The sequence below is a fragment of the Artemia sp. Qi Xiang Cuo genome, chromosome 5, assembly GCF_049724085.1.
Source record: "Artemia sp. Qi Xiang Cuo chromosome 5, ASM4972408v1, whole genome shotgun sequence".
Classification (NCBI taxonomy): domain Eukaryota; kingdom Metazoa; phylum Arthropoda; class Branchiopoda; order Anostraca; family Artemiidae; genus Artemia; species Artemia sp. Qi Xiang Cuo.
The window spans coordinates 25,037,027-25,052,494 of NC_142798.1; the positions used below are offsets into that span (position 1 = coordinate 25,037,027).

At 33.3% G+C, this 15,468-nt stretch overlaps 1 protein-coding gene across 1 annotated transcript in view; it reads left to right on the forward strand.

Moving 5' to 3' along the window:
• LOC148951973 (guanine nucleotide-binding protein G(f) subunit alpha-like) overlaps window positions 1-15,118 on the forward strand; it is a 69,579-nt gene extending 54,461 nt beyond the window's left edge. The window contains exon 5 of the mRNA XM_089089113.1: window positions 14,784-15,118. Coding sequence (XP_088945239.1) covers window positions 14,784-15,008 — 225 coding nt within the window. The 3' untranslated portion in view covers window positions 15,009-15,118. The remainder of the gene's footprint in view (window positions 1-14,783) is intronic.
• The last annotated feature ends 350 nt before the right edge of the window (window positions 15,119-15,468 follow it).

Genomic DNA, 15,468 nt, shown 5'->3' on the forward strand with positions numbered 1-15,468 from the left:
AACTCTTGCATTTCACGACAGAAATTCAAGATAAACTTTGAAAAATCATGAGAATGTAGCTGTGACAAGGTAAACCACGACAAGACACTACTGAAATATTCCAATTCTTGCATTTCACGAAAGAAATTCATTTCACGACACTGCTGAAATATGACAGAAATTCAAGATGAACTTTGAAAAATCATGAGAATGTAGCTGTGACAAGGTAAACCACGACAAGACACTACTGAAATATTCCAATTCTTGCATTTCACGAAAGAAATTCAAAATGAACTTTGAAAAATTAAGAAAATGTAACTGTGACAAGGGAAACTATGAAAATCAACAGAATGTAACTGTGACAAGGTAAAGCACAAAAAAACACTACTGAAATATTCCAACTCTTGCATTTCACGACAGAAATTCAAAATGAACTTCGAAAAATCAGGAGAATGTAACTCTGACAAGGTAAAGCACAACAAGTCACTACTGAATTATTCCAACTCTTGCATTTCACGACAGAAATTCAAGATGAACTTTGAAAAATCATGAGAATGTAGCTGTGACAAGGTAAACCACGACAAGACACTACTGAAATATTCCAATTCTTGCATTTCACGAAAGAAATTCAAAATGAACTTTGAAAAATTAAGAGAATGTAACTGTGACAAGGGAAATTCAAGATGAACTTTGAAAAATCATGAGAATGTAGCTGTGACAAGGTAAACCACGACAAGACACTACTGAAATATTCCAATTCTTGCATTTCACGAAAGAAATTCAAAATGAACTTTGAAAAATTAAGAGAATGTAACTGTGACAAGGTAAAGCACAACAAAACAGTGCTGAAATATTCCAACAGTTGCATTTCAATGAAAGAAATTCAAAATGAATTATGAAAATCAACAGAATGTAACTGTGACAAGGTAAAGCACAACAAAACACTACTGAAATATTCCAACTCTTGCATTTAACGACAGAAATTCGAAATGAACTTCGAAAAATCAAGAGAATGTAACTGTAACAAGGTAAAGCACAACAAGTCACTACTGAAATATTCCAACTCTTGCATTTCACGACAGAAATTCAAGATGAACTTTGAAAAATCATGAGAATGTAGCTGTGACAAGGTAAACCACGACAAGACACTACTGAAATATTCCAATTCTTGCAATTTATGAAAGAAATTCAAAATGAACTTTGAAAAATTAAGAGAATATAAATGTGACAAGGTAAAGCACAACAAAACACTACTGAAATATTCCAACTCTTGCATTTCAATGAAAGAAATTCAAAATGAACTATGAAAATCAACAGAATGTAACTGTGACAAGGTAAAGCACAACAAAACACTACTGAAATATTCCAACTCTTGCTTTTCACGACAGAAATTCAAAATGAACTTCGAAAAATCAAGAGAATGTATCTGTGACAAGGTAAAGCACAACAAGACACTACTGAAATATTCCAACTCTTGCATTTCACGACAGAAATTCAAAATGAAATGTGAAAAATCATGAGAATGTAGCTGTGACAATGTAAATCACGACAAGACACTACTGAAATATTCCAATTCTTGCATTTCACGAAAGAAATTCAAAATGAACTTTGAAAAATTAAGAGAATGTAACTGTGACAAGGTAAAGCACAACAAAACGCTACTGAAATATTCCAACTCTTGCATTTCAATGAAAGAAATTCAAAATGAACTATGAAAATCAACAGAATGTAACTGTGACAAGGTAAACCACAACAAAACACTACTGAAATATTCCAACTCTTGCACTTCACGAATGAAATTCAAAATGAACTTCGAAAAATCAAGAGAATGTAACTGTGACAAGGTAGCAAAACAAAACACTACTGAAATATTCCAACTCTTGCATTTCAATGAAAGAAATTCAAAATGAATTATGAAAATCAACAGAATGTAACTGTGACAAGGTAAAGCACAACAAAACACTACTGAAATATTCCAACTCTTGCATTTAACGACAGAAATTCAAAATGAACTTCGAAAAATAAAGAGAATGTAACTGTGACAAGGTAAAGCACGACAATTCACAACTGAAATATTCTAACTCTTGCATTTCAAGACAGCAATTCAATATGAACTTTGAAAAATTCTGAGAATGTAGCTGTGACAAGGTAAACCACAACAAGTCACTACTGAAAAATTCCAAATCTTGCATTTCACGACAGAAATTCAAAATGAACTTAGGAAAATCAAGAGAATGTATCTGTGAAAAGGTAAACCACGACAATACACTACTGAAATATTCCATTTCTTTAATTTCTCGAAAAAAATTCAAAATTTAATAATAAAAATTAAGAGAATGTAACTGTGACAAGGTAAAGCACAACAAAACACTACTGAAATATTCCAACTCTTGCATTTCTATAAAAGAAATTCAAAATGAACTATGAAAATCAACAGAATATAACTGTGACAAGGTAAAGCACAACAAAACTCTACTGAAATATTCCAACTCTTGCATTTCGCGACAGAAATTCAAAATGAACTTCGAAAAATCAAGAGAATGTAACTGCGACAAGGTAAAGCACAACAAGTCACTACTGAAATATTTCAACTCTTGCATTTCACGACAGAAATTCAAAATGAACTTCGAAAAATCAAGAGAATGTAACTGTGACAAGGTAAATCACAACAAGTCACTACCGAAATATTCCAACTCTTGCATTTCACGACAGAAATTCAAGATGAACTTTGAAAAATCATGAGAATGTAGCTGTGACAAGGTAAACCACGACAAGACACTACTGAAATATTCCAATTCTTGCATTTCACGAAAGAAATTCAAAATGAACTTTGAAAAATTAAGAGAATGTAACTGTGACAAGGTAAAGCACAACAAAACACTGCTGAAATATTCCAACAGTTGCATTTCAATGAAAGAAATTCAAAATGAATTATGAAAATCAACAGAATGTAACTGTGACAAGGTAAAGCACAACAAAACACTACTGAAATATTCCAACTCTTGCATTTAACGACAGAAATTCAAAATGAACTTTGAAAAATCATGAGAATGTAGCTGTGACAAGGTAAAGCACAACAAGTCACTACTGAAATATTCCAACTCTTGCATTTCACGACAGAAATTCAATATGAACTTGGAAAAATCATGAGAATGTAGCTGTGACAAGGTAAACCACGACAAGACATTACTGAAATATTCCGATTCTTGCATTTCACTAAAGAAATTCAAAATGAACTTTGAAAAATCAAGAGAATGTAACTGTGACAAGGTAAAACACAACAAAACACTACTGAAATATTCCAACTCTTGCATTTCAACGAAAAAAATTCAAAATGAACTATGAAAATCAACAGAATGTAACTTTGACAAGGTAAAGCACAACAAAACTCTACTGAAATATTCCAACTCTTGCATTTCACGACAGAAATTCAAAATGAACTTAGAAAAATCAAGAGAATATAACTGTGACAAGGTAAAGCACAAGAAGTCACTACTGAAATATTCCAACTCTTGCATTTCACGACAGAAATTCAAGATGAACTTTGAAAAATCATGAGAATGTAGCTGTGACAAGGCAAACCACGACAAGACACTACAGAAATATTCCAATTCTTGCATTTCACGAAAGAAATTCAAAATGAACTTTGAAAAATTAAGAGAATGTAACTGTGACAAGGTAAAGCACAACAAAACACTACTGAAATATTCCAACTCTTGCATTTCAATGAAAGAAATTCAAAATGAACTATGAAAATCAACAGAATGTAACTGTGACAAGGTAAAGCACAACAAAACACTACTGAAATATTCCAACTCTTGCATTTCACGACAGAAATTCAAAATGAACGTCGAAAAATCAAGAGAATGTAACTGTGACAGGGTAAAGCACAACAAGTCACTACTGAAATATTCCAACTCTTGCATTTCATGACAGAAATTCAAAATGAACTTTGAAAAATCATGAGAATGTAGCTGTGACAAGGTAAACCACGACATGACAATACTGAAATATTCCAATTCTAGCATTTCACGACAGAAATTCAAAATGAACTGTGAAAAATTAAGAGAATGGAACTGTGACAAGGTAAAGCACAACAAGTCACTACTGAAATATTCCAACTCTTGCATTTCAACGAAAGAAATCCAAAATGAACTTTGAAAAATCATGAGAATGTAGCTGTGACAAGGTAAACCACGACAAGACACTACTGAAATATTCCAATTCTTGCATTTCACGAAAGAAATTCAAAATGAACTTTGAAAAATTAAGAGAATGTAACTGTGACAAGGTAAAGCACAACAAAACACTACTGAAATATTCCAACTCTTGCATTTCAATGAAAGAAATTCAAAATGAACTATGAAAATCAACAGAATGTAACTGTGACAAGGTAAAGCACAACAAAACACTACTGAAATATTCCAACTCTTGCATTTCACGACAGAAATTCAAAATGAACTTCGAAAAATCACGAGAATGTAACTGTGACAGGGTAAAGCACAACAAGTCACTACTGAAATATTCCGACTCTTGCATTTCATGACAGAAATTCAAAATGAACTTTGAAAAATCATGAGAATGTAGCTGTGACAAGGTAAACCACGACATGACATTACTGAAATATTACAATTCTAGCATTTCACGACAGAAATTCAAAATGAACTTTGAAAAATTAAGAGAATGTAACTGTGACAAGGTAAAGCACAACAAAACACTACTGAAGTATTCCAACTCTTGCATTTCAATGAAAGAAATTCAAAATGAACTATGAAAATCAACAGAATGTAACTGTGACAAGGTAAAGCACAACAAAACACTACTGAAATATTCCAACTCTTGCATTTCACGACAGAAATTCAAAATGAACTTCGAAAAATCAAGAGAATGTAACTGTGACAAGGTAAGGCACAACAAGTCACTACTGAAATATTCCAACTCTTGCATTTCAACGAAAGAAATCCAAAATGAACTTTGAAAAATCATGAGAATGTAGCTGTGACAAGGTAAACCACGACAAGACACTACTGAAATATTTCAATTCTTGCATTTCGCGAAAGAAATTCAAAATGAACTTTGAAAAATTAAGAGAATGTAACTGTGACAAGGTAAAGCACAACAAAACACTACTGAAATATTCCAACTCTTGCATTTCAATGAAAGAAATTCAAAATGAACTATGAAAATCAACAGAATGTAACTGTGACAAGGTAATGCACAACAAAACACTACTGAAATATTCCAACTCTTGCATTTTACGACAGAAATTCAAAATGAACTTAGAAAAATAAAGAGAATGTAAGTGTGACAAGGTAAAGCACAACAAAACACTAATGAAATATTCCAACTCTTGCATTTCAATGAAAGAAATTCAAAATGAACTATGAAAATCAACAGATTGTAACTGTGACAAGGTAAAGCACAACAAAACACTACTGAAATGTTCCAACTCTTGCATTTCAAGACAGAAATTCAAAATGAACTTCGATAAATCAAGAGAATGTAACTGTGACAAGGTAAAGCTGTGGATTTCCACCATTCAGGCTGGTGGACTAAGACCCAAATACTGAGCGAGTGGATTTCCACAATTCAGGCTGGTGGACTAAGAACCAAATACTGAGCGAGTGGAATTCCACCATTCAGGCTGGTGGACTAAGACCCCAATACTGAGCTAGTGGATTTCCACCATTCAGGCTGGTGGACTAAGACCCCAATACTGAGCTAGTGGATTTCCACCATTCAGGCTGGTGGACTAAGACCTCCAATTTTCCAACTCTTGCATTTCACGACAGAAATTCAAAATGAACTTTGAAAAATCAAGAGAATGTAACTGTGACAAGGTAAAGCACAACAAGTCACTACTGAAATATTCCAATTCTTGCATTTTACGACAGAAATTCAAAATGAACTTTGAAAAATCATGAGAATGTAGCTGTGACAAGGTAAACCACGACAAGACACTACTGAAATATTCCAATTCTTGCATTTCACGAAAGAAATTCAAAAATGAACTTTGAAAAGTTAAGAGAATGTAACTCTGACAAGGTAAAGCACAACAAGACACTACTGAAATAGTCCAACTCTTGCATTTCAATTAAAGAAATTCAAAATGAACTATGAAAATCAACAGAATGTAACTTTTACAAGGTAAAGCACAATAAAACTCTACTGAAATATTCCAACTCTTGCATTTCACGACAGAAATTCAAAATGAACTTCGAAAAATCAAGAGAATATAACTTTGAGAAGGTAAAGCACACCAATTCACTACTGAAATATTCCAACTCTTGCATTTCACAACAGAAATTCAAGATGAACTTTGAAAAATCATGAGAATGTAGCTGTGACAAGGCAAACCACGACAAGACACTACAGAAATATTCCAATTCTTGCATTTCACGAAAGAAATTCAAAATGAACTTTGAAAAATTAAGAGAATGTAACTGTGACAAGGTAAAGCACAACAAAACACTACTGAAATATTCCAACTCTTGCATTTCAATGAAATAAATTCAAAATGAACTATGAAAATCAACAGAATGTAACTGTGACAAGGTAAAGCACAACAAAACACTACTGAAATATTCTAACTCTTGCATTTCACGACAGAAATTCAAAATGAACTTCGAAAAATCAAGAGAATGTAACTGTGACAGGGTAAAGCAAAACAAGTCACTGCTGAAATATTCCAACTCTTGCATTTCATGACAGAAATTCAAAATGAACTTTGAAAAATCATGAGAATGTAGCTGTGACAAGGTAAACCACGACATGACATTACTGAAATATTCCAATTCTAGCATTTCACGACAGAAATTCAAAATGAACTGTGAAAAATTAAGAGAATGGAACTGTGACAAGGTAAAGCACAACAAGTCACTACTGAAATATTCCAACTCTTGCATTTCAACGAAAGAAATCCAAAATGAACTTTGAAAAATCATGAGAATGTAGCTGTGACAAGGTAAACCACGACAAGACACTACTGAAATATTCCAATTCTTGCATTTCACGAAAGAAATTCAAAATGAACTTTGAAAAATTAAGAGAATGTAACTGTGACAAGGTAAAGCACAACAAAACACTACTGAAATATTCCAACTCTTGCATTTCAATGAAAGAAATTCAAAATGAACTATGAAAATCAACAGAATGTAACTGTGACAAGGTAAAGCACAACAAAACACTACTGAAATATTCCAACTCTTGCATTTCACGACAGAAATTCAAAATGAACTTCTAAAAATCACGAGACTGTAACTGTGACAAGGTAAAGCACAACAAGTCACTACTGAAATATTCCAACTCTTGCATTTCATGACAGAAATTCAAAATGAACTTTGAAAAATCATGAGAATGTAGCTGTGACAAGGTAAACCACGACATGACAATACTGAAATATTCCAATTCTTGCATTTCACGAAAGAAATTCAAAATGAACTTTGAAAAATTAAGAGAATGTAACTGTGACAAGGTAAAGCACAACAAAACACTACTGAAATATTCCAACTCTTGCATTTCAATGAAAGAAATTCAAAATGAACTATGAAAATCAACAGAATGTAACTGTGACAAGGTAAAGCACAACAAAACACTACTGAAATATTCCAACTCTTGCATTTCACGACAGAAATTCAAAATGAACTTCGAAAAATCAAGAGAATGTAACTGTGACAAGGTAAAGCACAACAAGTCACTACTGAAATATTCCAACTCTTACATTTCAATAAAAGAAATCCAAAATAAACTTAGAAAAATCATGAGAATGTAGCTGTGACAAGGTAAACCACAACAAGACACTACTCAAATATTCCATTTCTTGCATTTCGTGAAAGAAATTCAAAATGAACTTTGAAAAATTAAGAGAATGTAATTGTGACAAGTTAAAGCACAACAAAACACTACTGAAATATTCCAACTCTTGCATTTCAATGAAAGAAATTCAAAATGAACTATGAAAATCAACAGAATGTAACTGTGACAAGGTAATGCACAACAAAACACTACTGAAATATTCCAACTCTTGCATTTTACGACAGAAATTCAAAATGAACTTCGAAAAATCAGCAGAATGTAAGTGTGACAAGGTAAAGCACAACAAAACACTAATGAAATATTCCAACTCTTGCATTTCAATGAAAGAAATTCAAAATGAACTATGAAAATCAACAGATTGTAACTGTGACAAGGTAAAGCACAACAAAACACTACTGAAATGTTCCAACTCTTGCATTTCACGACAGAAATTCAAAATGAACTTCGAAAAATCAAGAGAATGTAACTGTGACAAGGTAAAGCTGTGGATTTCCACCATTCAGGCTGGTGGACTAAGACCCCAATACTGAGCTAGTGGATTTCCACCATTCAGGCTGGTGGACTAAGAACCAAATACTGAGAAAGTGGATTTCAATCATTCAGGCTGGTGGACTAACACCCCAATACTGAGCTAGTGGATTTCCACCGTTCGGGCTGGTGGACTAAGACCCCAATACTGAGCTAGTGGATTTCCACCATTCAGGTTGGTGGACTAAGACCCCAATTTTCCAACTCTTGCATTTCACGACAGAAATTCAAAATGAACTTTGAAAAATCATGAGAATGTAACTGTGACAAGGTAAAGCACAACAAGTCACTACTGAAATATTCCAACTCTTGCATTTCACGACAGAAATTCAAAATGAACTTTGAAAAATCATGAGAATGTAGCTGTGACAAGGTAAACCACGACATTTGAAAAAACACATTCTAAAATCATCTTTTAAAATGTCTCCAGCTGTTTCGCCGAAATGTCCAAAACAGTTTCGTCCAGATAATGTTTTTGATAACACTGCGTTGTCACATTTTAAATTATTAAGAATCCTTTTTCCTGTGTTAATATCTCTCTTCATCTAAGATAAAAACATCCGTTTATTTGAAACCCACTTTGTAACGAGCGATTAAAATGCAAATTATACCTATCAGATTAATATTCAACCTTCCCGATGGCTTATTTTGATAAAGGATTAAATACACACAAAGCTAAGTGCAAAAACATATCCAAGTTTAAGAACGTTTGTTCAACCATCAACTGTGAAATAGTGATTTGTTTATATAGAGTTTGATTAATGAAATAAAGGATTTTTGCATTAGAAACTATCTTGCTTAAAAGAGAAATTACAAGTAAGGTTTTATAAATCTATAGAAAGTATGATAAGCTATTTACTATTTCTGTGTTATAACCACTCTTTTATATACTGCTAATTTGTTTAATGGTACTGAAAGAAAATGAAATAGGATTATTATAGAATAGTTTAGAAACAAATTTAAGTTTTACTCATCAAAAGTTACGCGCTTGATAAAATTTGCCTTATTTTTGAAAATACGGAAAGAAAAAAAATTATATACATTTACAAATTCTGACTGCACAAGCTCCTAGAATAGCATGGGAGGGAACATAAGCCCTTAAAATAGCATGGGAGGAAACATAAGCCCTTGTAATAGCATAGTATGTAACATCAGCTCCTAGTATATCATGGTATTGATTATAGAATTGAATGGAATGGAATATAAGCCCTTAGAATAGCATGGGAGGGAACATAAGCCGAGTAGTAGCCTAGGAAGGAACATAAGCTCCACAAATAGCTGGGGAGGGAACATAAGCCTTTTAATAGCATAGGAATGAACATAATCACCTAGAATAGCATGGGAGGGAACATAGAATAGCATGGAAGGGAACATAATCCCTTAAAAGAGCATGGGAGGGAACATAAGCCTTGTAATAGCAGAGGAAGGAACATAAGCTCCTAGAATAGCATGGGAGGGAACATAAGCCTTGTAATAGCATAGGAAGGAACATAAGCTCCTAGAATAGCATGGGAAGGAACATAAGCCTTTAAAATAGCATGGGAGGAAACATAAGCCCTTAGAATAACATGGGAGGGGACATAGAATAGCATGGGATGGAACATAAGCCCTTAAAATAGCATGGGAGGTAACATAAGCCTTGTAATAGCATAGTAAGTAACATAAGCTCCTAGAATAGCATTGAAGGGAACATAAGCCCTTAAAATAGCATGGTACGGACCATAAGCAGTGTAAAAGCATAGGAAGGAACTTAAGCTCCTAGAATACCATGGAAGGAAACATAAGCACTTAAAATAGCAGGTTAGGGAAGATAAGCCCTTGTAATAGCACAGGAAGGAACATAAGCCTTGTAATAGCATAGGAAGGAACATAGTCGGCTAGAATCCATAAGTACATGCTCTGGAAGGACGCCAAGGAACATAAGCTCCTAGAATAGCATAGGAAGGAACATAAACCAAGCAAATCCATAAGTACATGCTCTGGAAAGGTGCCAAGGAACGTAAACCAAGCAAATAGCACAGGAAGGAACATAAACCAAGCAAAGTATAACATTGATTACTACTAGCATTATCATTAATTCTTCCTCGTAAAATAAATCTTTCTTCACATTCAAGGTGCCACAAACTTTTTCTTTTTCCACTGCAGCTTTTCCGGTAACTCTATCCCGGTATAGCATATTCTCGAAATGTTCTGCCCATCTCTCTTTAGCTTTCTTTAACTACCATTGAAACGATAATTTGTAATTCTTCAAATGTGTAAAATTAAACAAAAAGCCTAAAGGGATTTATGAATAATTTCATATCAAAAAGTTACTGTTTCGTTTCTCGGTGTTATAAAAAGTAGAAACTCATTTTGTCCGTTAAATTTAAATTAAAAATAAAAACAGTGTACTAAAGGCTCATTTTCTGACCAAATACTATATTGGTTGTAACAAGATTGTTATACCTACAAAATTACAGCAGTCGGTAACAATTAATGTTTTCATTTCCGGCACCACAATTTACCTATGCTTGGATACCATCTATTCCTATTTCTACCAACCTTGGTGTTAAAATTTTCTAATAATTTTTATTAGAAAATTTTAACACCAAGGTTGGTATGAAAACAGTAAATGTTACCGACCGCTGTAATTTTGTAGGTATAACAATCTTGTTACAACCAATATAGTATACCATATTTCTAACTGGAACACTGTCTATCTGTTCTTTTAACCGGGACTAAAATTCATCTGTTTCAGTATTATCTCCACTAGTTGGTTCTTAAATATAAACCATTTTCACTGATATTCCAAGCTGCACTTCTAAATTTCTTCCCAAAGACACTATCAGCGACTTCACAAACTATGTTCCTAACATTACCCCATCCCTTTTCTGCATTGTCAAATTTTAAACTCTCTAGTATTCAGCTGCTCCTAAGAAGTTTCTCTTAGATTATCGTCCTGGAGTACATCCAAGGCCATATTCAGGGGGGTTAGGGGGTTTGGACTCCCCACCCCCGAAATGTTCGTCCGACTCGTAAAAACGTAACAAAAATCAATATAAGCTAAATATACGGTTTTTAAAGTTTTTCATTGTAACCTCCACCCCCCCCCCCCAAAAAAAAAAACCTTTTCAACCCCCTCCCCCTAAAAAATCCTAGATATGAACCTGAGTATACCAATATCATATCTTTCTGAAATCTAGTTACCCTTCCTATATTTCAGCCTTTCAACTATGCTGAGCAAAATGGGTATCTAAAAATTTTGATCGGAGCAATAAATGGCGTGGGAGGGTGCTGGTTGCCCTCCAATTACTTTTGGACCTTAAAAATGATGCTAGAAGTTTTAATTTCTAATTAAGTTTGCCCCCTCCAAAGTATCTACGACAACTCCTTCCAAACAAAGTGCCTTGTTGAAAAAAAAAATAATAAGTGGGGTCCGCTTCACTCTACTTAGGCAGCGCTATTGCACTTCCTATGGTTTTCTGTTCGTTTTAAGTTTTGCTCGATTATTAAGTTTAATTTCAGATCACATAAAGTAAATCCGAAATTATCAATACTTTTAGGAATGAATTTCAGTAGTATTAAACTGTCCGTTCAGATTCATTTGTTCTTTTCAGTAATCTTAGTTATGATGGTGATTTTTTTCTTTGATGTTATGAGAAATAGATTCGCATAGCTTGAAACAAAAGTTGTTTTTAGAAAAGTAGAAATTATGTTCCGGTCTTTGAAAGGCATAGAGGGTAATCTTACTCCTTTTAATTATAGTTTCTGCTCGTTTTGAGTCTGATTGTGTTGTTTAATGTAATTTCCATTCTTTTTGGGTTTCAGTTATATATCAATAGTGATTTATAGTCAACGCTTCAAAAAATTATTTCACTTAATTTTTTCATATCTTTGGTTTAATGTAGCTCTTTACTTTTCTTTAAAAAACTTCTTGTATGGAAAAAGTTTTTTAATTGATACCACCAATAAGAGTGAGGCTCGTGCCTCCTTAAGCCCCCAAAATGCTAAGTAGGCATTCGTAATATGCTGAAAACAAAAACTATATTTTTAAGTTAATTTTTCTTATATAAACAAATTCACTATTAAACACTTGTTTGACAATATATTTTGCATTTCATTTCGGTAAAAATTAATGAAAAATAAAATCTAAGAAAACTTTTTAAACAAAAATTTTTTAATTTTTGAGGCAATCTGTTTAAGTTGAAGCAATCATAATGGTCATCCATAATGAAATTACTGGCAAAATAGTGACGATTATTAACGTCATGTATGAAAATAGCGAATGTTGTTTCTTCTGGATTTTGTCAGGAGTAAAACAGCGGGGCGTTCCATCACCATTACTTTTGTGGTAATGGTTGATTACATCCTTGGTAAAACAGAGACAAAAGGTATCAGATTAAACCCCGAGGTCCGGTTCAATAATATTGACTTTGTAGACGACTGAGCAGGGCTTGAGTGAAGCAAAATGTGGCTTCTGGAATTACTAGACGAGGTCACGGTAAAGCCAAACCATCTTGGCCTACGTCTGAATGCTGAGAAAACCAAATGCATGGCGACTAGTGATTCTCCTAGGTCCATTAAATGTGTTGACTAAGATGTTGAACAAGTTATCCAGTTCTAGGGTATCTAGGTATCTAGATACCCTAGTTCTAGGTATCTAGGAAGTTCTAGGACCAGTTCTAGGTATCTAGGAAGTTTCATCGAGAACACTGGCTCAACAATGAAAGAAGTTCTCACCAGAATAGGACAGGCAAATGGCGCCTTAAACAAACTACGTCAAGTATGGAGATCTCAAACATTTTCTCTGCGCCTGAAGCTACACCTTTTCAACAGCAATGTTCTGCAAATACTCCTCTACGCAGTAGAAACATGGCACCTGAGTCAAGAACAAGAAGGAAGAGTCCTAGCTATTAAAAACTCGTGTCTTCGTAGAATATTGAATATCCACTGGTCACAGATGATGACAAACCAGTCCATCAGTGAGATGACGCAACAGCCTCTAGTAGCCAACATCATCAGGGTCAGAAGGGGGAAATATTTGAACATGCCCTACATAAGGACCACCATAGACTCCCAAAAGTTGCTTTACACTGGTAACCACCAGGAACTCATAGCCGGGGAAGACCCAGAAAGAGACTGCGCCGGACATACCAGAGGGATCTTAGCAACCTGCACACCTCCGTTTTACCAGAATGGGAAGATATCACTGCAGCAGCAAACCTCAGGGAAGATTGGTGGCTCCATCTCGATGCCCTGGGTGCCTTAAAAGGCACAGGAGGAACTAAAGTCTAAGGTAAGTTCTGTTTATCTTGCAGCAGAAAGTAGATGAAATTCCTATCTTGAGGAACCGGCAGTCATACTCTTGCTTGTGGTGATCGCTTTAAAAAGATAAGAACAGAATAATCTTAAATTGTAAATAATTATTGAATGGTGTATTTCTTTCATATTAGGAAAAAATAGTAACCAATTTTGCAGGAAAAAGACAAACAATTTCTTAGAATTACTTTATATATGATTATCAATGTAGTTTTCATTCAAATATAAAAAAAACGATAAGTAAATAAACTTTTAAAACATCAAATACTAGCTTTGAAGCAATCTTTTTTTAATTTCAATTTGAAGTTAATGTTTAAAGTATCAATTATACCCACTAAACTATGATTTTCAAGTATTCCCTGCTTACGATGAATTTTCATTTTTAAGTACTGTTTTTTTTTTACAAAAGCTAAACATTAATGTAAAGAGGTTTTCTTTGAGGGGGCTGGTATCTTCCTTCATATTTTTTATAACCCTGAATATAACACTAAATCGTGGAAAGATTAAAAAAGGACAAGTTTTTCTTAAATTAAATAAACTGAAAAAACGAAGGATCAAATTCTTTTGTTACGTATTTCTGCTAAAGGGATATAGTAAAAGTTGTAAGAAAGTCAAAATTCTGGCCTTTGCCTGCTTCATATTAAGTTCAGTACATCTCAAGCAACCCTTTTCACTTTACTTCTGGCCCTCAACATGTAATAAGAAAAAACTCCTAAATTTTTATATATTAATTTGGTAATAAGAATAACTAAAAAAGAGTTAAAAGTCAATATATATGCTTCATCTTAATCTCAGTATACCTAAGGCATGAGTAGTCATGATCCCTCAATTCTTTTTTTTTTTTTTTTTAAAGACCAATGTATAGAAAGGATCGATAAAAAAAGAAAATATATATATATATATATATATATATATATATATATATATATATATATATATATATATATATATATATATATATATATATATATATATATATATATATATATATATATATATATATATATATATATATATTATATATGCACTTATCTTTCAGTGTTTCTTATTTATGTTTTAGTGGCATTATGTTTTATATTTTATTTTTAGTATATTATGTTTATAGTATGTTTTTCAGCTTATATTACTTTTTAATCTTCCTTAATAGTTGACAATATTTCTAGGATGTTGCTTATCAGCAAAAGATAGAAGATTCAAAAGACGAAATGCGTCGCAGATCTCACTACCAAGGAAAAGGGATTAGACCAGAGCTAAACAGACGTAGTCGAGCAAGAGATGTATACTGGCATTTTACCACTGCGACCGAAACTTCTAATGTACGGAATGTTTTTGAGGACGTTCAAGACACAATTATAAAGTGGAATTTAAAGCTTATTGGAGCTACATAACATATTTTGTTCGTTACCCTTTCTACCTCATAATATTACAAGACGTTTAAATTTTCAGAATCCTTGATGCTGTATTTATAGTAAACAAGTACTAAATGTTTTTTCAACTAGATTTCTATTGTCTTTCAATGCGTAACAACAATAAAGGGAAGCTGAGGCTCCTTATTCACATCAGCCTTTACGAGGCAAGAATCTTGGAAAAATAGACGTTGGAAACAAATTAATCTCACCTTATTGAAAGAATTGTGATGTCCCATAGATTTCATCGATACAAATAATGCCAGAGCCACACTATAGTCCTCCAGCCTATAAAAAAAATCTGAAATATTGAATAATCCAATCCTTAGGTTGGTTTTGACCACCAAAGCAGAAACTACCAAACCACATTGGTCTAACCACCAAACCACGAAAACTTTCACCGTTAAAACAGAAAACTGAGATGGTTCAAACTTTAGTTAAA